Source organism: Leptonotus elevatus, chromosome 4, assembly GCF_054856555.1.
Source record: "Leptonotus elevatus isolate MCC_2025b chromosome 4, RoL_Lele_1.0, whole genome shotgun sequence".
NCBI lineage: Eukaryota > Metazoa > Chordata > Actinopteri > Syngnathiformes > Syngnathidae > Leptonotus > Leptonotus elevatus.
The window spans coordinates 3,307,008-3,329,569 of NC_141242.1; the positions used below are offsets into that span (position 1 = coordinate 3,307,008).

At 39.8% G+C, this 22,562-nt stretch overlaps 2 protein-coding genes across 2 annotated transcripts in view; one reads left to right on the forward strand and one right to left on the reverse strand.

Annotated features, from left to right (window-relative positions):
- Positions 1 to 917: 917 nt before the first annotated feature.
- Positions 918 to 21,630, reverse strand: ptpn9a (protein tyrosine phosphatase non-receptor type 9a). The gene is made up of 13 exons (XM_086074312.1): positions 21,147 to 21,630; positions 13,561 to 13,704; positions 13,397 to 13,486; positions 11,249 to 11,373; positions 9,399 to 9,504; positions 9,200 to 9,307; positions 8,672 to 8,988; positions 8,491 to 8,578; positions 8,352 to 8,421; positions 7,458 to 7,536; positions 6,412 to 6,562; positions 6,125 to 6,332; positions 918 to 4,447 (listed from the first exon to the last, which is right to left on the reverse strand). Exons 1-13 carry the CDS (start codon positions 21,177 to 21,179, stop codon positions 4,257 to 4,259), a joined length of 1,710 nt encoding a protein of 569 aa, XP_085930438.1. The 5' UTR covers positions 21,180 to 21,630; the 3' UTR covers positions 918 to 4,256.
- Positions 21,631 to 21,995: 365 nt separating this feature from the next.
- The window catches only part of snx33 (sorting nexin 33), a 28,763-nt gene continuing 28,196 nt past the window's right edge, over positions 21,996 to 22,562 (forward strand). The window contains exon 1 of the mRNA XM_086073655.1: positions 21,996 to 22,054. The gene's annotated coding sequence lies outside the window, so the exon portion shown is untranslated. The remainder of the gene's footprint in view (positions 22,055 to 22,562) is intronic.

The following is a 22,562-nucleotide window of genomic DNA, read 5'->3' on the forward strand; positions in this document are numbered from 1 at the left end:
AGCTGCAAGACAAGTGAGGAGGGACATACTACAAAATACATTCGTGTCGGCAACTACCGAGCCACTTGAAAAAAGAAACAACGGAGCCACATATCGTTTGGACATCTAAAATGAGGTAGGATTTTGCGTTCCTTTTTTAAATTATATATATATATATATATATATATATATATATATATATATATATATATATATACTTTTTCAAAAACATTTTTTTTAACTTTTGTTGCCCCCCCCCCACCCCCCACACACTTGTTTTGCGTTTTTGAGTTGAATTACTAACATTTTGACTAAGCTAAATTTGCTGTGTTTTTAGTTGCGGTGTCTACATCTACCTCATCTAAATTATTATTATTATTTTTTAAACCTATAATTCTCTAATAAAGTGTCTATTTTGTAATCTTTAACCAGACTACGATATCATTCTCGGACATAATACATTAAAAGAATGCATATTTGAAACCAAAAATTCATAATAATAAAGTCAAAATACTAATATTAAAAACAAAAATAGATTTAACTCGTAACTTTACTAGAAAGGTAATTTCATGAGAACAAAGTCCTTTTGTTTTAATTTCACTGAATAAAATATTGTTTAGCCCAAATAAATAACTTCCCCAGAACTAAGACACACATTTGTAAGTCTTAATTTTACAAGAATAAACTTATTTTCTTTTTTTAATGCATTGAATTTATGGAATCAATTTGTAATATTTAAGAATGAAGTTATTAAAAAAAATCAACCATAAAAATGTCACTTTGGCAAGAATGAAACCAAAAGTGCAAGAAACAAAAATGTCAGATGCTAAGGGGCGGGGAGATCATAATTACAGCTAACAAAACTAAAATGAAACAGCATACAATTATAATTAAAAAAAGAGCTATTATACTTCAAGAAATACACAAACAAAAACACATTGACATGGTTTGTATTTATTACAGTATAGCTTGATTCAGTATTCACAAAAATTATAAAGTACAGTAAAAGGTTATAACAAAACCAATATAAAATTAATGTAGATAACTGTACTATATATCCTGTATGAAAACAGCTGTTGAATAGCATAGAAAAATAAAAATAGGCCACAATTTGGCTTTAAAGGAAGAAGAAAAAAAAAAACATGACGGCTGATGTAAAAATGCTTCACTACAAGTAAATTCAATATGAATTCTGTAGTTAACATAAAAAAAAAAACACATCTCTTGACCCGACAACACGGTGCATGACACACATACAGTAATACAGTAAGTATACTCTGATATTGTACATACATATATACTTGAACAACAATGTGGCCAGATGAAAGCACACATTTACAACCACAGTCTAGAACTTAAAAGCAAAACACACACATACATTTTTAAAGAGGTCTCACACATCACTTGGGACTTAAGGTAGGCACACGTGTGCATCGTGGAGACCCTTGAGGTCAATAAATGGTTCATATTTATATTATCTCTCACTGCTGACATTTCCAGGAATATTCGGGCTCTTAGTGAAAAGTGCTAAGACATGACGCGTGTGTGTGTGTGTGTGTGCGCAACGGAGAATTAGGGCCACACTGAAGTAGCAAACAAATGAAAAGTAGAATAAGACCCCCCCCCCCCCCAAAAAAAAACAAACAAACATACATTTCCATATTAGAACGTTTGTTGTCAGTTTTAACAATTGTGTAATCTTTTATGACACAAAGTTTGAATTAGGTGTGTTAAAATAGGTGTGTTAATTTTGAGTTAAAGTTTAACGGCACTCTTTTTTTTTAACGTGTGATTAAGGGCCGCCTCTTACTTGGAAAGCCTGTACTGGTGGAAGTCCAGTCGCAATGCAGCAGACACGCCCATGTCAAAATTTCATTTATTGCATTTATTTGTGGAGACTCTGGTCAAGTAATATTTTACAATTTTAAAAATGTGCAGAATTTCACAAATTATTCCATGTTAAGGATTAGATAGCTCTTAATATGAAAATAAACATGCACAGTGCTGTCACCAATGTCTTACAAATGCAATTATGCCATCTAGTGGCAGAAAAATGACCAACCCAAATCAATATCACTTTTTTTTTACAGTACATCTTTTTAGTTTTAACTCTTTTAGTGACTAAAAGATGCAGCGATATTTCTATTAGCTTTTATTTTAAGAGTATGAAAACAGAAATATTTTATTGTACATTTAGAACAGATAAAATTTGCGATTAATCGTGAGTTAACTATTGCAATTAATTATAATTTAAAAAAAAATCGCTTTCCACCCTTAGTGTGAATTTTAGGAAAAGTTGAAATATCACAACAACTAAAAATCAAATTTTATTTTCCCCCAATGCATTTCAGTGGACGTCAATTAATTGTATGCAAACTTTGGCTATTTGTGGGTCGGGCTGGTCACAATCCCCCTCGAAGAGTGAGAGTTGACTTGACTGCTGCTCAGCTCCAAAATCCCGATCGTGTACATTTTCACAACATCCAGCTTTCTTTTCAGTGTGGTCCTAATATTTTTTCTCTGTGGGAAATATTGCACCACTCATGAGGTCTCATCTGATGATTGAACAGAGCTTTTGCTTTTCAGAGGAGTTCATGGGAAGCGCGGTGTCCGAGTGGTGAGCACATTCGCTTCGCAGTTCTCACTTTGCGGGTTCGATTGCCACCTTCCCGTATTGAGTTTGCATGTTGTCCTGCGCTTGTGTGGATTTAGATGGAAATGTGTGAATGGAGTGAATTGGTCGTGTGTGTGTGTGTGTGTGTGTGTGTGTGTGTGTGTCCGTCCTAGTGTTGTCTTATTGTGCGAAGTAGCATGCGCGGTCTTTGGCTGCTCGCTCGTACCAGCTACTCTGACATCCAACTTGTGCTAAAACAACTGCTAAATAGTAGGGCCCGACACATATGCAATTTTTGAGGCCGATACAGATTTTTGGCAGAAAAAAAACAGATTACCGATTAATATGCCTATTATTTAAAAAATATATATGTTTATGTTTAACAAATTTAAAACATCATAAATCGTGCCGTTTCTACTGTCTCAAATGTTCTCCAATTTCGATACTGTAAATGTATAGGATCGTACGCCGAGAAACGTTTCTTGGGAGGAGTAATATGGCGGCCTTGTGGCTTCAAAAGTCATGGCTATCCAGATCGGTGGGGATCCTCCCTTCGCTTTTAGTATTAGCGCTAGGCTAACGATGTTTTGAAAACGAAGCATGTTTTGTATTTATATACACAGTGGATGTAATGCTTCTTGTCGTGTGTTTAGTTTTACAGTTAACTCCAACTGGGGTGTCATTAAACAGCTTAAAGGAGGCTTAGGGAAAACAGAATAACATACGCTACACACTTGCTAGTTGCTAATGCTAAGCAAGCAAAATGGCGCATTCAAGGTACTTTCACAGTGTCGGAAACTTCGTTTTTCTTTTATTATAACGTTTTAAGGGGAAAATAATCGGCCACTTGGCCGATTGTTTTGGCAGGCAGATGTTTGAAGGCCAATAATCAGCTGATTATAAATCGGTGGCCAATTAATCGGTTGGGCCCTACTAAATAGTGACTCGCAGGTGTAAAGAAAAAAAAAAAAAAAAAGTAACTTGGCGGCCACGTTTACGCCTCTTTAAGAAAATTGTGCATCTATTTAAAGGAATATTTCACCCTCCATGGAAAAAAAATGCCACACAAACATGGGTATTTAAAAAAAGAAAAGAAAAAGAAAATAACCGTGGCTATTTGTGCATCACTATTTCCTACACTTTCACATATTTGTGTCTTTATCCATTATCTGAAAAATTCACCTAAGAGCGTCTCTGCATAGTTTGTGCTCTTTCGGTCCTAAGCGACTGCAAGATGTTGCCAAAGCCTAATAGGAAAGTAGTACATCTCGACGGAGACTGACATCTTTGTATGTAGGGGAGGAGCTAAGTGTGGGTTGTGTAGTTAGTTAAAAAAAATATATATATGAAAAAAAAAAGTCACTATTGATTACGCATTTTTTCCAAATAGTGGCACTTGTATAGAAATGAGCACAAAAAAAAATACAACAGCTGAGGTCTACTTTTTTTTTTTTTTTTTTTTTCTGTCGGGCTGCCATGCCAATATTGAGACCATAAAACCACCTGTTTGCTGGACTTCACACGCACACGCACGCACGATGTCACATGCTGACGAATGGTCCCCGGAAAGCAAAGGCCAGCATTTGCCAAGACGTGCGTCTTGGGGTCAACAGCAGAATTTTATGTGTGGGTGTATTACGAAGGGGCGAGAACGAAGCGCAGCTCACTGATTGGCCGGGAGCAGGCCTTGCCTTTGGGCGTGCTCCAATATGGCGTTGTAGCAGAAGTAGTACTGGTCCGGGGTTTGGATACTGAAGGCCCTCTGCGTTCTCATGCGTCGCACCGTCTGGCACACGTTGAGCGAGCCCACGTCTTGGAGCTGCGACAGACAGATGTCCAAGGCACAGAATGTACCTGGGAGAAAGAAAAATAAATAAATAAATAAATAAATGGTAATTTGTCAACTCGTTTCTGGCAGTTGTGAGATTCTGCTTTCCAATCTTGGGTCTGAACTTTGAGCGCACTCCAGGTGCAATTTTTCAACATGAATAATTGAGGTGAGTTGAGCGCAAGCTGCCGTTCAGCTGATTTTTTTTGTTTTGTTTTGACTTGCAAGCAAAAATTTGACATGCAAGCACTCTAAAGCCCCTATCCCACTGACTTGCGACCATTTGAAATTTGAACCTGTTTTCAAGATTTCCTTGCAACAAGAAAGACCATTACGACTGTTTAGGAAGCAGTTAAGACTGTTTAGAGAAAGTTTAGGGAACGCAGTGATCTTGAACGAACCTTGACGTGAACTCAACATTCGCAAACGTTCATCCCTCGGTGGATTAAGGTGGCAGTTAATTCAATCCAATAACAAGGACTCAGTGGTGTCATAACGAGGGTCTGACAGAGGCCGATTCCGATATTTATAATCAAATTCCGATAAACGATAAATCGGCCGGTTAACCCTATAACAAACGTGTCATATTTAATACAAGACATTTTGAGTCCTATTTCATGAGTATAATTTTTTTCCCGCCATTAAAAACCCGACATATGTGATCCGACACATGCATTGCACGGATAATCCATTAGAGGGCAGTATCACCCATCTGATGGCTTTTCAGCGACCTTGCAAGATCGCCCCAATTGAGAAAGGAGAGACACCTATACTTATTAATAGTGGGATATTTCTTTCTGATTTTTGGAAATACTAATATGTTTGATATGTTTGTTTGTTATTAGGGGAAGACCGATTATCGGCCTGTCCTAATATCGGCGCCGATTTTGGGTATTTGGACGGATATCGGTATCGGCCTTTCCCCCCCCAAAATTTGACGGCCGATAAAACCATTTTAATCTCAAGGAACTATTTATTTAAATTTTCAGTTAACTTTATAAGAGATGCTGCTAACCCTGGGAACTTTCTGAACCTTTTGTTTTTGTTTGACATTCTAACAAAGAAAAGTGAAAGTTTAAGATTTCAGGTTTTGGAAAAAACAGAGATATGGCATTTACTTCTTTAGGTTTCCATTTAACTTTTTAAGACTTACTGCTAACTTTGGGAGCTCCCTGAACATTTTTTTTTTTTTTAGAATCTTAAAATAAAGTATATTGTCGCAAGTTTTTTTTTTTTATCTACATTTTGAAAAGTCTGAAAAATTGTTCAATAAGCATGAATGCTTTAAGATATTACAACAAAGTCAAGATTGGCATTTGTATATATATTTTAAAAAAAAGATGCCAAATTACTTTTTCAACTACCACTATTTTTCACTAATTGACCTCTACCTGGTCCTGCCAAGATATTCTTCAGATTTTCAGTAGGTATGTTGATGTTTTGTCTTATTATAGCATTTCAAATTTGCACTTATAAAATGGGCCAATAGAGTACAATGTTACGCCACTATTCACATATAGCGAAACCCCCCAGAAAAAGCTTTAAATTACCTATAGATGCCACAAGATGGCACCAAAAAGCACAAAACCCTTCAATTTGCTAGCAATTTTTTCTATTTTTATTGTGCCTATCCCCGTTTAGTATTTGGTAAGTTACTCTCTGCATCTGATACTAGCAGCCAAGTCAGAAATTCAAATCCTCACCCGTCCTCCCAATTCCCGCGCTACAGTGAACCACCATGGGGGGTCCCTGCGGGTGTCCCGTCCACAGAGGTCCCATAGCGTTGATCATATTCCACTGCTGCCTCTTGACGGCCACCAGGAAGTCGATGAGAGTCACCGCCGAGGTGGGGACGCCGTAGTCGGGCCAGCTGAGGTACTGGAAATGACTCACTTGCCTCTGTTCGCACGTCTGTTTGGACCACCGGGGAAATCTTTGCAACATCTGTTGGCACTCTTCAAGATGTTGAAGACGGTTGCTGTGGCCTTACCTCAGTGTTGTGCAGTTCCAGGGCGGTGTGGTTGTAGTGGGTGTGGTGGTCCACCCTTTGATTCACTACTGCTATGTGGCCGTAGACCTCCTGCCCACCTTGGTCCAGAGGCCAGTACTGTCCACACTTTCTTCGACTGCCCTCCTCCGTCCTGCAACCGTGACGAATGTCATATTATTGCTGTCACTATCGTGTTTTAAAAAAATGGATTACCCTATAGATTATTCCATCAAATAAGTGAGTAATCGCCCTGCACCAGATCACCCACCCCTCCAACAAAATTAGCTTATGCTAAACGGTTAGCAATCGCGATTACCACTTAAGATAAACAAAAACCTTCACCAACTACTATTTAATTCACACATACAACATGTAATACTAATAGCATCTAAAAGTCACTTACAGATGATTCATCAACATTATTGCATGAGCCTATGCTAATCGGTTAGCCGTCGCGATTAGCATTAGCGTGCTGGCAATTACCACTTAAGGTAAACAAAAACAAACTACTATTTAATTCACACATACATCATTATATATACACATTACATATGTAATAGTGTCTAAAAGTCACTTACAGACGGTGCTTCAACATTATTCCATGCGTAAACAACGGTATTAGCCTATGCGAAACAGTTAGCAGTCGCGACTAGCATTAGCGCGCTAGCAACTTCCACTTAAAGCAGAACTTTCTAACAATTTGCCCAAAAATAGCCTTTTAATTTGACCATTAATGACTTAAACACTTTTTTAATGAGTAGATTTAACACCTTTATAACGGGAACTACTGCAAGTCTCTGGCCAATAGTTTTCAGACTGGATTCGAGTTTGAATTTCCCACCCTCTGTCTGTCCACATTGTGTAGTGAAGAAGGGAAAATGTAGCTTTGAGGCAGAGAATTTTAGTCGACCTATTTTTAAAGGTGATTTGTCTGACTTGGTCGACTTTTTCCACTACATATTTGTTTACCCAGAACCAGTAACACAACCTTTACAACCTAGATGAGGTCCAACCAAAACTTGCCAGAAATGTTCTAATAAAATTACCTGGTTGTCATGACGACAACAAGCACATTTTGTTCCCAAACCATTCTCCAAAAGTCACCGTAGGTCTTTTCCAGTGGACCTACAGGTGTGACAAGCAAGAATGACATTGATTAATTGGATGACGCACATCGCAAGCACGATGGCTTCTAAATGCTAATAAGTTGCGACCGTCACATATTCACCATTATGGTGGAAATTGGTGTACCACACGGGTCAATGATTGCTACACATGTATTTGCTATAACGGTAGTTAAGAGGTTTTGCAGCTATGATAGTTTCTGACCTGCACACTTACACATGATGTAAGTAGTAATGAGTTATTTTACTTTATAACACATTTATTTTATCAGGGTTTATATAAGTCCCACTCTAAACAAAACTGGTTATGATTCATTTATATGGAATGTTCTGAAGCAGCTCACGCCGTAAAATGTATAACATGTTGTAGACGCAATAAATTTAATTAATTCGATGAATCGTCATTTTGAAAATCAAATTGCTTTTGATAAATCATGAAATTGAATTTTGTCTTCTGGATTATTAAAAGCTGTTGTTTTTATGACCCGTTACATTCAAATGTTATTGTGAGTTGTAATTTTGCCCGAGTGGCAGATTGCTGGATTGGTGATTTACAAGACTACCAACTATTTAATTGTGACATTTTAGTGTAAACTATGAATAGTTAGGTTTATATTAAAACTGATTTAGAATCAGTATACATTATTTTTGTCTGAACATTTTGCACAGGAATTATTTTTGAATAAATGAAACTTTTAAATTCATGTTTGTTGGGCTTATTATAATATTTTTTTAAGCCCTAGTTAAAAGATAACAATATTGGCAATGATGCAGAAGATGGAGTGAAATATTAAAAATGGACTGCTGCCATCGTACCTTGAGTACCGATATATGCGTTCTTCTGTTTATAGCCATCCATGAAGCTGGCGTTGATGTAGTCAGATCTCTGTTGGAACATTTTTCTCATTTAAGCACTTTAAAGACAATGTCGAGCTCAAGTCGGCCAGCGCCAAACCTCATTCCTTCGGGGTTTCAGGTGGACTCTTGTTTGATCAAGACACAGAACGTCTCCATATCGATTCCTCTCCAGATTGTAGACCGCTCTGTAAACGATAAAAAAAAATCATCACCCTCAAAACTCCCAATGTTTTCTTGGGAACAATAAGGTTGACTGATCAATATTTGAATGCGCTCACTGTGCACAATGGAAAGTTCCGGGCGGCGCTTCTTTCCGGTGTTCCTCGTACTCCAGGTGAATGCCGGAGCGCTGAAGCTTGCCGAGGTGCGTCAGCAGCTCCTGCGGGCGCATGGCTTCGGGTCCCGGGACGTGAATGGAAGAATCCTCCAGGGGGATTCCCACCAGCTCGTCCACGGGGTCCATGCGGCCGTTCTGGCCCGCCAGAAGCTGCTGGTTCCAGCTGAAGGCGTCCAGGGGAAGCAAGCCGCCGAGGTGCTGGGGAAGGCAGTCCCTGGGGAGGTGCTGGCGCAAATCGGCCATTTTCACCATTTGGACCTGGAGGTATGTTTGAACAAGTGGATGGATAGTAAGGCAAGGCTTCAGTGAAGGATGAAAGTTGGTAGGCTACCGTATTTTTCCTCAAATAGTGGCTCTTTTGTCACCGTCTACTTTGGATTAGACCAAAACTTTGAACGATTTCATGTGAAGCAATATTATGACCGTAATGAAGTGGTCTACAAAAACAGAAAGCTTTCCCATCACTTACCCGCTCCCGAAGTTTCTCCTTCAGCAGACTGAGCAGGTTGTAGGGCACCCGAAACCACACCGGGGCCCCAACAATCAACACCTTCTTCAACCTGGCGGGGAACGCCCCCTAATAGTGAGACAGACGGCGAATAGGTTAGTGGAACTGCAGTCACATCTAAAAGGGAACAGAAAAAAAAAAAAAAGAACAAAAAGTGAACCTTCAGTGAGTTGAGAATCTTCTTGCTCAGGTCCAGCTCGAAGTTTGTGTAATTGGAACCGGCCATGTCGTATATGAACACCAAGCCATTCCTCTGGGTCTCAAAGCTGTAAAAGACAAGTTATGTTGATAAAGACTAATACACTTAGCTGGTGTTAATTTCGACAACAAAAACTAAACAAAATTATTTTGTCGAGACTCATTTTTCACCGGACTAAAACTAGACTAGACTAAAACCCTCATTAATAAACATGAAGTGGGACTAAATCAGTATGCATATCAGTCGACTAATAAAGACGAGACGAAAATGTACTTAAAAAAATTGGATATGGGTATTTTAGTTCATAAACAAAAACGAGATTAAAATAATGATTTTGTAAAGTCTTGTCTCTGCTAATCAACACTGTCATGTGACACAGTGACACCCCCCTTTCAAATCTGTAGCTAAAGAGTGCATCACGCACAAACAGGAGGTGGATTCATTATGAAAGGTTAAAAAAAAGAAGTAAATTATAGTTATAACGTAACATTAATCCAAACGTCTTAACGTTCCAACAATAATGTTAATCTGACCGCTAACTAATGCTGGCTAATTTACTAGCTCATAGCCATAGTAGCCACTTGTTGACAATTTTGAAGCGGAGGTGGCAAATCCAGGTCCAGAAAGTAGGCTTTAGCCGCAGGTGCTAGCTAGCTAGCTAGCTCCATTGGTGCTCGTTTACTTACCCGCTAAAGAGATAGCTATCTAGCCACAGTTTGGCTTTAGCCGCATGTGCTAGCTAACTAGCTCCATTGGTGCTCGTTTATCTGCTAGGGAACTAGCTAACTAGCATCGGGGGCTAAAAAGACAAACTGTAGCAGGGTTTTTACTTTCTGGACCTGGATTTGCCACCTCTGGAGTGAAGTTGCTTTTCATCAAAAAGATGATAGCAAATTTTATATGAAATTGTTTTAGATCTGAAATGTTCCACATAATCTTAAAAACTAGTTAAATGAAGAAGCAGCCGAGCTTAAAGTCAAGAACGCTAAAATTGTCGCCTAGAAACGGCGTCATCTGAGGGTGCTTTTCTATTGGCTGCTGCTAGATGACATCACTTCTGTGTGACACACTTTCAAACGTCTTTTTTCTGGTTAATATCGAAATAAATATTTAAAATCACATTTAAAATCATCCCCAAAGGCTCATAATTACCAAAGACTAAAACAAAGGGCATTTTAGCTGTTTGTTAGTTTTGCAAACATAAAATGTAGTTTGTTAGTTGTTTTTTTGTTTGTTTTTTAAAGCATTTTCGTGTTTATTTCATTCATGAATTTTTTTCCGAATTTTTGTGTGTTCGTTTTTGTTAACTAAAATAACCTTGGCCATGTGTTCTATAAAGCGCTTTGTTACAGCTTAAGCTGTTGTGAAAGCAATATATGAATAAAGTTGTGCTTGAAAGTTTACATCCCCTTGGGGTATGCAAACTTATGAGCACAACTGTAAATGTACAAAAGCTAAACAGCGCTTAATGACACAATAATGCTATGAATTGTTACCAAAATTCACATGCACATCTTTACTCATGTCAACTTCAACGGTTCAACCTAAAAAAAAATCAAAACAATTGCCACAGTATTTTAGGATTTTATGGGCATTAAGACTTTTTCTTACCACACCGCACTCATATGTTAACATACCGCAAGGACGTCAATTTTCAAGCACAACTGTATAATGTATTTTTGTTTATAATGTGGATGGTTTCCAGCATTGTAATTGAATAGTGGTGCTGTTATGAGGTGGATTAAGAAGGTTAAGACGACACTTAAGTTACCAACTGCACGGCCTGCTACTGCGCCAGTCGGGATGCTCACCTATCCACGGCGCGATCCAGGAGGTAGAAGAGTGCCTGCAGAACCACGTGGTTGCCCGTCTTGTTCGGGTGGTGAAGTTTGGCAGTGTACAAGGCGATGGAGGCTCCCGACGGATCCCGTGCATTCTGCAGAGTGCACAAGAATACAAAAGAAACACATTTTTGTATCACATTTCCAGATTATCTTCACTCGGCTTCCCAAAACAGGATCTTTTCCCTTCTATTGATGTTCGTCAAGTGTAATCCAAATGCGGCAATTTAAGAATTGACCACATGGGGGCACTGCATTTCTTTTTGGGTTCCGTAGCAGGAGGAGCAACTCTGGATTCAGTAAATGACGCTGGTGAGAAAGACAATTTAACAGCACCCAATACAGGAATACGGCTAAAAATACTGCAGACAGGATATGAACAACGTGTGCAGCATTCACGTCAATCGGCCGCATCAGCGGGGAAGGACGGAGGGAAGCGGGAGTCTGACGAGGGACATTTGGATTACAAAAGGCTAAATATATCTTAATGTGGTACTTACACTTCACTTGGAAACATTTGATTCCAAATTAGAACGTGCTCCTGCTTGTTGTACATTCATATCTCAAATTTGCCAAGTGGAGTACTAATTAAATATACATAGCGTTTTTCCACAAGTTGCGCCGAAGGGCATTGCTGTACTCAACTGCAGAGGTGGTGGGGCTGGAGGCCGGCTTTATTTGTGCAAATGCACACGAGCAGTGAAAAACCACAACTAATTCACCCCCCTCCCACTACTCCACTCTCCCCAAAAATTTTAGAAATTAATTACCTACATGAATAGCTTAAAGTACCATAAATTATGACCCCAAAACACTTTAAAGGAACCATTACTTCCTTAACACCAATTACTAATTTCCTATTAGCCATGGCTTTGGAGCCATTTTGTGTTTAATGTTAACATTATATTAACTGATTCACTCCCAGCCATTTTCACTGAAGCAACCCCCTTCGCTCCATTTTCCACTGATTTTGCAAGGTCCACAGAATATTCTGTTCTATTGCTATAAACAATAGATCCGACCAAAAGAAAGTTTAAAGTCGCTTCTTTCATCAGGATATATATATAAAAGTATATTTCTATCGGTTTCCGTTTTGCAGCAATTAGCATTAGAATATAGCTAAGTTTCATTATTATTCACAAAACCTGTTGAAAACCTGTTGGGGAAAAGAGCTTGTTGCAACATGGCCCTGGTTGATCTCTTACACTCTGCTGCCACCTGCTGGCCGATTATTATAATAACTACCATTGCTTCAAGCATTCTCTGCAGTTCAGAGGCTACATCAAAGACTTATTTCTGTATGCTCTAGCAAAAAAAAAAAAAAAGCATAAAAATGTATAAACACATCTTTGTGAGCATGCTAATATTTAAAATATAACGTTTTTGGGAGCAAATGAGTTGTACTGTATTAAAGTCAATGAACGGCAGAGGAAAATTTCAGCTGTTTCTGTACAGCATTGTCTAACATAAAATTAACAATGAATAAAATATATATATATTTTTTTTAAACAAGGCTTGAAATAACTTTTTTTCCCTCTGCAGATCAGTTTAGCTAATTAATGGCTTAATCTGTGGAGCAACTTTCTAATTTTGTGAAGCAAGTTTTTGCCAGTTAATCCTAGTGACCTGAAGACAGGGTTTTATTAAACAATAAAAATATGACAATATTGTGGGGGAGTTATAACGCAAAATCATTAAAGGGATACCTTATTTATTGAGCCATTTTTGGGAGTAAAAAGTTAATATTTTGTCTTGTTCAAGTCTACATTTTCATTATTCATGTACAATTAGTACCTTTTAACAACAAATTTTGCAACTTGCTGTGTACTGAAAATGACATCACTTCCTCGGGGCTACCAATCACAGCCCAGCTTGCGAATGTCACATGACCAAATCCAGAAAAGAGGAGAGCCGTAACTGGTTGTTACTGAAGCACATGTGATGTCATTTTCAGTAGACAACAAGTAGCAAAACGCGTTTTTAAAGGTATTCATTGTAAGTGAAAAATATTTTTAAATATCAAATTAATGATGGACTAAATAACTTTTTACTTTAAACTTTTTTTATATACGTGAAGTGTCAATGTGCATGTGTGAACAATTTGGCACATGAACTTACCAGCACTGTGAACTTTCCGCTGAGCAACTCGGACCGCAGCGGTTCTTCCTGAGGCTGAAGTCTGACGATTCCTTCTTTGAGACGCGTTTCCTGGAGAGACCGGCAGGCGGAGTCAGTTTGATCAAGCGAGAAGACGGCCAACAAAAAACGGGATCCTTTCCTACCCTGTAATTGTGGAACAGCTCGATGGCTCGGAGCACGTCGAACTTGCGCGCCATGAGGAACTTGACGGCCAGTTCCCTGGAAAGCGGCGAGACTCCATGCTGACTGGTCCACTTGGTGATTTCCTCCAGGAACTGTCTGATGGCCTGAAAGAGACGTCGCAAATGTCACACTCGCAAGAACCTGGAAAAATGTCCGAACAGAAAATTGATCCACATTTTATGCGCAGCCCAGTAAAGTTTGAATCAGATACTGTACAATGAAACCCAACTATAAAAACCGATATAAACATATAATTAATAATATATATAATAATTAAAAAAAAATATATATATATATATATCCCTAAAAAATAAATATAAGTAAAAATAAAAACGAGATTCAAAAAATAAACTGTGGAAATAAATACAAAAATATATAAATAATAGAATTAAATATCAATAAATAAAAACGCTCTGCTCTCACATTTATTTCATGCTGCAGACGCTCTGTCAGGTCAAAATGTTATTCAAATGAGGGGGCGGTCCTAAGCGTGTCTTGGGTTGGGCTGCAGCATGAAATAAATAAATGTGAGAGCAGAGCGTTTTTATTTGAGAATTAATTTTATTTATATATGTATTTTTATATGTATTTTTATTGTTTGGGTAATTTTTTTAGGGATATATACATATATATACTTTTTATTTTAATTAATACTTTTTTTTTTTATTATATTTTTACATCCATTTTTATTCATTTAGTCTTTTTTTTTCTTTTTTAAATTTTGGCAGTTTTGCTCCTCGGGATCGAGCCCTGCCACAAATGGCAAAAATCTGCAAATAATTGATACCCCATCGTCCCCAAATGAGTCTGTAATTGCATACAGATGCTACAAAATAGCGACAAAGTAGTTAAAATGGAAAGGGACACCATTCATCTCGCATGTACACAACTCATGTTCCATAAACGACTATCCAGAAGTCGAATTGGGGCTCAGCTACCAAACTAGCCTAGCTAACACACTAGCACAAACTGTTGTGACACATTGGCCATATCGTTTTATTTCACAACCCTTTAGGAGCGAACTGCTCGCTCCCTCCCCCTCCCCCTCCCCCACCATCATCATCATCAGACAGCAAAGTGTGCCACTCCAGCTTCTAAATGAGCTTCCGCCAGCTGTGTCAGGAGATGCTAATGAGCTTCTTGAGGAATCTGGCAGCAACCACAGAAAGAAACCCAAGGGAGCCGAAATAGAGGCCCCTGGTTGTCTGCAAGTAAAGAACTCCATCCATTACCCGCTATTTTTAGTTATTCGCAGTTAAATGGCCAGTGATTTCTGCATCCCACTCAATTTGTCAAACAGAAATCCATACATGTCGACAGCAGTTTGTCAAACAAGACCACTGTCGCGATCCATTGGAAAGGCTAAACAACAAATCAAATATTTAGCTAGCAGTCTCAACGGAGGTGTGTGGGTGTGTGTGTTGGGGGGGGGGGGGGGCTTCCTGTGCTCCTCCACTCCTCGTCTTCGCCATCTCGGCACCCCACAACAACGCCTTCTGCTTTTTGTGGTCAGACGGGATTCCACAAGTGTGGAGGGGGTGGGCTTACTGGGGGCAGGAAGTCCACTTATGGGATTCTCTTTAAGAGTACAAAACGCTCAGTGAGAGGCGGCGGGGCCTGAAGACAGGATTCTCTCTCTCTCTCTCTCTCCCTCTCTCTCTCTCTCTCTCTCTCTCTCACTCACTCACTCAAAAACAACGAGCCATAAACTTGTGCTCTGTTCTCAGGCCTTAACATGCACCGCATGAGGTAGCAGCGCACCCGACTCTTTGATCCGCCGGACGAAGCTCCGACTTCCAAACTGTCGCCATCTTAAAGCCTTTATGTGCCATACTGGGAAATATACTAGTGCTGTCACTACTGAATATTTTTAGAATCGATTAAGTTATTGATTATTTAATCGACTAATCAGATTCATATTTATTTTGTATTAAAGTGCATTACAAAAGATCCCCCCCCCCCTGTGGTTACTGTTTATTAACTAATGTGTTCCCAAAAACGTATAAATACGTTCTATCTTAAATGTTTTAAGTGTCCCAAAGATGTATTTATGCGTTTTAATGTTGTTGTTTTTTGCTAGAGCATACAGAAGGCGTTGATGCAGCCTCTCAACTGCAAAGAACGGGTTCTTTCTTTTCTTTTTTTGTCTTCTGAATGTTTTTTTCTCTTTCTTCCATAACGACTGTATGTTGAAAGTAGCACCAGGAAAATATTGTGTTTGTGTGGAGTAGGATATGTGTACGTATATATATATATATATATCTTTAGGTTATGTGAATATGTAGGTTTCTAGCAATTACTGTACGTTTTGAGTTTTTTGGTCATGTCTGTTTTTTTGTGTGTTGTGACAGAATTATATTTGTTTTGTATACATTGACCTTGGCTTAGCTTGTCTGTCTGATTGTTTTGTTTTGGTTTCTTGGAGTTTGTTGGTTATGTTTGTTTTGTTGTTTTATGAAAAAAATTAGAACATTTGTAGGATTAAAAACAAAACAAAAAACATCTCTGCAGAGTTAAGCTATCACTAGGTGATCAACTAAAATAACACCAATTAACTCTGAAAATGTTACAAAATTATACTTCAGGAGTTAAAATCAACTCCCAAAAATTTAACACTCACATTTTTGCTGTGTACTCGATTACTAAATAGTTGTCGATTAATTTGATAATCGATTACTCGATTACTTTTGACAGCTCTAATACCTTTTAACACAGACCCCATCCTGCCTCTGTTCCAGCTCCAAAACAGAAAATTGCCAAATCCTGTAGATGTCACCCCCCATTTGTTGACATCTGTGCTCTTGACGCAACTGTGTCGACAGCATCCCGCTATCAAATAGCGAGATGACGTTAGTGGCAGGGAGAAGTTGGTGTCAGGTGTCGATTCCCACTGAATGGTCACCAAACATTGAAAAACCAAAGTGTGTGCGGTTTTGTTGGAATCGAGGCCGTGGAAACCGCATCGTGATAGTCCTAAACGGCGGAACGTTGAGGGGAAACATCTGCCGCAATCAGGTAAATATTTATGCATCCTCGAGGAAACAAATAAGTGACTCCTCTGCTGTTAGCGCGCCAACACCACACCAGAACGGATCTGCGGATTTGATCCCAGCAGCCCCCCTCCGGCGAAAGCAAACATGAGCGTCTCCTCCAGGAAGTCGGGGTCATAGCCTGTGGGCGAGTAGCGGAGCGAACCTCAGAGTCATGGCGCATACCTGACAGGAAGTTGTCTTTGGAGCAAGGATTTATGAGGCTGAACTTGACTTTAAAGCTATTGATAATGTTGTTATACTCTCAAGTTGAAATGAAAATGGCGACGTGAGCTTCCTACTGGACCCTTTGACGGATTTTTTGCGTCAAGACTGTAAAACCCGGCTGGAACTCGGCCCTGTGACCAAACGGAGCTAGAGAGATGAACAGAGGTGGCAAATCCAGGTCCAGAAAGTAGAAACCCTGCCACAGTTTAGCTTTAGCCCCAGGTGCTAGCTAGCTAGCTCCCATTGTGCTTGTTTCCCTGCTAGGGAAATAGCTCGCTAGCATCAAGGGCTAAAGCCAAACTGTAGCAGGGTTTTTACTTTCAGGTGCTAGCTAGCTAGCTCCCATGGTGCTCGTTTACCTCCTAGGAAGCTAGCTAGCTAGCTAGCATCAGGGGCTAAAGCCAAACTGTGGCATAGTGTTTAACTTTCTGGACTTGGATTTGCAACAATTGTGCGAGATTTCACTGAGGTTGTACCGGTTTAAGAAGTAAGTTAGAGCTGTCAAACTTGATCGATTAATCAACAAGTAATCGATTATCAATTTAATTGACAACTATTTTAATAATAGAGTAATTGCTTGGAGCACATTTTTAAATCCTCTGATTTCAGCATATCACAAATAATTGGTTACTATTTTTTCACACAAATATCTTCTTTTAGTGAAAATGAATATTGGCTCAAATTATCAGTTATCAGCCTCCTTGACTACTAATCGGTATCAATCCTGAAAAAAAAAATACGTCGGCCTATCTCACTATTTTATCTTCTATTGCAAATTGGTAGTATCCTGCTTCGCAAGCTTCTGTATAAAAGCCACAGGTGGATAAATGCTAGGTTGGACGGACAATTTAAGAGCGTTCAATTAACATGCATGTTTTTAGGATGTTGAGAAAATCGATGTATCCTGAAAACACCCACACAAGGACAGGGAGACAAATGCAAATTCCAAGACTTGAAATCTCGAACCTGAAACCTCAGAACTAGGGGTGTGAATTGCAATTCGATCCGTCTCACGATTCGATTTCGATTAATCGTGATATGAATCTATAAGTCGATTATTGAGTTGTTTTTTTATTCAAAATTTTGAAAATACTAATCAGTAGTGATAGACAAATGAAGCTTCATGAAACACTTGTGATACTGTTTGACTCCTCTAGATGGCACTCTTGGTTTAAATGGGCCAGCTAGCTAAACAGCTAACCAGACAGACAGACAGGCAGACAAATGAAGCGCCTGTGATATTTTTTGACTCCTCAAGTAAGATGTTTTGTTGAATATTTCCATTAAAAATTGATGTTTAAGAATCGATTTGGCCGATACGAGAATTGTGCACGGTAATATCGGCAAAACAATTTTATTTAACACCCCTACTCAGAACTGTGAGATCGACTAGACCACCAATTTCACCCTTTTCTTATAACCTAAATAACTAATTCATATATGCATTTTAAACGGTGTGTATTAACTGCACCCGAGGCATGATGGGAAGCTTGGCAGCGTCATGAGGACGCATTCACCTCGCAGGCATGAACAGGACCATAAAAAAAAATTGCCTATGCTGTGTTTGCTAACACGGCTAACAAATAGTCAAAGAGCAACCGAGGCTGGCTTCCATTTGGGACGAGGCGGTCGATGCCCCAAAACAGGAAGTCGATAACAACACTCTAGGCGCTCTCTTCCCACTTTCTCCGCTTCCTGGGAGCACATGCAACACACGCACACAAGCACATGATAGACACACACGTGCACTCTGCAGCTAACCCCGCCCCTCAAACAGAGTCCCGTGGAAATGCTTTTAACAGCTGCCTGAATGAAGTTCCACGACGTGGATGTGTTCCCGTGAGACTCACATGCAGTAGCCCCCCCCCCCCCCCCCCATACAAAAAAAAAAAAAAAGAGGCTGTAATGAGGGTGCCCGTTACAGGAAATGAAGTAGCCAGATTAGGCCTTCCACTGGAGAAACGATGAGGAGAGGAATCGCCAGGCTGAAGCAACCAACGAAGAAAAAAAATGCAAACTTGTGAGCGATCGAGGCTAATCGAGGCTAAATCCTGCGATACTACGGAAATCATAGTGCAAGGGCAGTTGTATTTCCTTTTGAACTTCCTAGTATTTGCACCTCATCTTGATTAAACATTTAGACAGAATTCGTATGAAACTTCTCTGTTGTATCCATCCATCCTTTAATTGGAACCTATCCCAGCTGACTTTGGGCGAGGCGGCGTGCACCCAGGGTCTGGCCGGCAGCCAATCGTATGGCACGTATGGACGGGAACCTTTCCGCTCATTATCACACCTGCAGACAATTTAGACAATTAACCTAAGAAGCATGTCTTTGGAATGAGGGAGGAGGAAGCCAAAGTGCTTAGCAACGAGTTTGTTTGTTTGTTTTCCTATTTTTAATCGCCGTGTTAAGCCCCACTTCATTAACTTTTCAACCTTCAATTCATATTGTCAAAACTCTGCTGACGAAACGTTGACATACAGCTCGATTGATTTGCCACGGCCATCGTTTTTACTTGCACTAAAAAACTTAAGGAGAGTGGTAGGAACACTGCCACAGAAAAAAACTACAACTGTGCAAACTGCTTTACGGCAGACGTCACGTCCCCCCTTTCCTCATTCGCTCCAAAGACGGAAATCGATACAAACGTCTATGCGCGAAGATTTTTGTCGGAGGAGACAAAAACATTTTTTTAATACTAAAACAGGATGCATGAAAGCACAGTACAGGAGTAATATTGGCCCCGTTTTCACTCGCTGGCGTGAGGTCAAAGACGAGAGGGGATTTCCCACTGGCGCTGCCTTTGCGGGGCTCGGCTCATTTCCTGCTGGACGAGTAGGTAGCTTTCCATGCTCAAATCAAAAATAATTATGCTAATGTTAGCTATTGTAGATTTGCACGACAGCAATAAATAGCCATCAGCTTGATAGTTGGCCACAACACTCACGACGCTATGCGCTGGTCCTCATGGGAAACGTGGTCTTCATTCAAGGCAAAACATACCGCTTCTGTCCATATGATGCCGCCACAATCAACAAAAACTGAAAAGTCTATTGTGCTACTTTAAAACTGTTCGTAATGTTACAATTGGCTCGCAAGTAGACGAGGGCTGGTATCAGATTCTGACTGCATGATAACCTTGAGCAAGTCTGATATTGATTTCACAAGTAGGCTTTATAATCAAAATATCAACGTTACTTTGCATTTGTTTTAGCGATGGAAAGTAAATATATTGTATTGGAAATATTACCTTAAATAGCAGCCACCTGTAAACATGTTTTGCATATCTCAACTATCAAGCTGCTAATGGGCTCTTTGCACAAATCCGCTACCTCCTTTAACTCAGTACCACTCCTTCATTTCCTGTCTTTCATGATTGGACAAAATGATTAATCCAGGTGTGCCTGACCTCAGTAACCACGACGACGATGGCCAGACACACCTGGATTAATCAGTTTGTTTAATCATGAAAGACAGGAAATGAAGGAGTGGTATTGGATTTGTGCAAAGAGCCCATTGCTGCATTACACAGGGCGTTTGCTTCATCCTTTCATATGAGTTATTCTTCAAAGTCACAATAATGTAAACTCAGAACCATATAATTATTTTTGATCACATGAGAGCTTTCCCTCAGAGGACTGGTTATCGACCAGTGGTGGAAGATAGTCTTCACACAAACTGTTAAATGCACCTTCTTTTTCTTTTTTTTTGCTTTGTGTGTGTGGTCTGCCAAAGATCAAAACAACCACCATACAGAAATGTCACCATAAGTATATACATTACAAAAGAGTATTTTGCCAAGAAAATGCAAAAAAAAAAAAAAAGTCATATTAAATCGCGGGCCACTGAAAAATGGATGGCGCCCCCCTAAATGGCCCCCGGACTATAGTGTGCACACCACTGAGTTAGCACAATGCAATAATGATGTGTTTAAAGACCACGCTAAAAACGGGGGGGGGGGGGGAAACACAATCTTATAAAGACGATTCTTGTCATAAAATGCGCATACTTTCCACAGCTGCTGTGCCCGTGCCCCCCCCAACCCCCCAACCACTCGAGAGGGTCTTGGGGTGGCTAATTCACATGCGTGGAGGCTGACTGGGGGGGGTGGACGAGGAGGGTTACGACTCAAACACACATGGGAAGTGTCGGTGATGCAACAATGCGCCACGAATCGATAACAGCAGTTCCGCTCGGCTTTCGGGCAACGTTTCCGTCCGCATTCGAGCAGTGACACGGTGCCATTCCTTCGAATTGAACACATACATGCGCACAAAGGCCCTACCTGTTCTTCCTCGGCCGACAAAGTAGCTGCCATGGTACCAGTTCGGTCACTGCCACACAGGAGGAAGAGCGGGAGGAGGAGGATGAAGAAGAAGCAGGCTTTGGGGGTCGTTGACTGTTCGGTCCTGCTTTTCTTTTTCTCCGAGTCTAATTAACTCGAATGTCCCATCTAAAAAACTGGTAAAAGACGACACGACAAAGCGTTGCTTGTGTGAGTTTTTTTCCGCAAGCTCTCACACACACGCACACACAAAATAAACGAAAACAAGGCCCGCTTATGGAGGTTCGGCCGCCCTCGGAACCGTCCCCACCGCCAAGCCCAGCCCAGCCTTAGCCTAGCTTTAGCCTAGCCTAGCCTAGCCTAGCCGTGCGGATCACTGTCGACTTCTTCCAGCCATGAAGATTTTTTTTTCTTAGAGACTTGAACGTCTCCTTTATGCTGCCTGCAATGAGGCCAGCGAGTCAGCCGCTTCCTGCGCGCTATTCTACACCCTGGTGGTCGACACAGGAACTGCAACCAGAGTCACCACCCCCCCTCCGCATTCATTCATAAAAGCAGAGCAAAGCACTAGCAGTGACATGCACGTGAAAATGCAGGAACATGCATTGGTTGGGTCAATTATAGTTGTCGTAAAACAAAATAATATAAGTGACTCCTAAATATTATTTAAAATACCAAATAGCTCTTGTTTGTTTATTTTTGGTCTTTCCTCCCTTTCGATGACAAGCTTACATAACAAATATAGCAGATCAAATGAGTTTTAATTAAACTTTTTTTTTTTGGGGGGGGGGGGGCATATTATTTGTTGATGTCTTCCTTGTCATTGCTGAATCATTTTGCTTGACCACGGTGACGTTTTAACGAGGAAAAGGGTGAGCACGTGACTCGGCAGAATCGACGTTATCAAGGTAAATGCTCTGACATGCATAAGTTAAGATTTTTTTCACTGTTTTCAACCATAATAGTGTGTCGCATTCATTTATATTTTTAAGAATAACACTGTTTCATTTGTCTGTAATTTGTGACTAGTGGGTTACACAATTATAGCTAATAGCTAAAACATGTTGCATGCTAACATGCTACTTTGTGTGTTTGTTTGTTTGTTAGCCAGCCAACAAGAAACTTGGTTTGTTTTAAAGCTAACATAGTTTGTTGTCGTGGACAATGCTAACTTGTGCGCTTGGCATATTGACAATTATGTCACAAGTAAAAAATAAAAATAAATGTCGAAAGTCAAATTGGCGGTCAATTCGGTGAGAGGAAACTCTGCGCTCATTAAAAAGCATTGGACTTTGAATCGTTGTAATTAGATTTGTGAGAATTATTCAGATTTTAAAATGTGATGAGATGTCGTTTGACTACTATAGCAATCTATGTGGTTTGTATGCTAGTCACAGACAAAAGTGCTACTTGTGG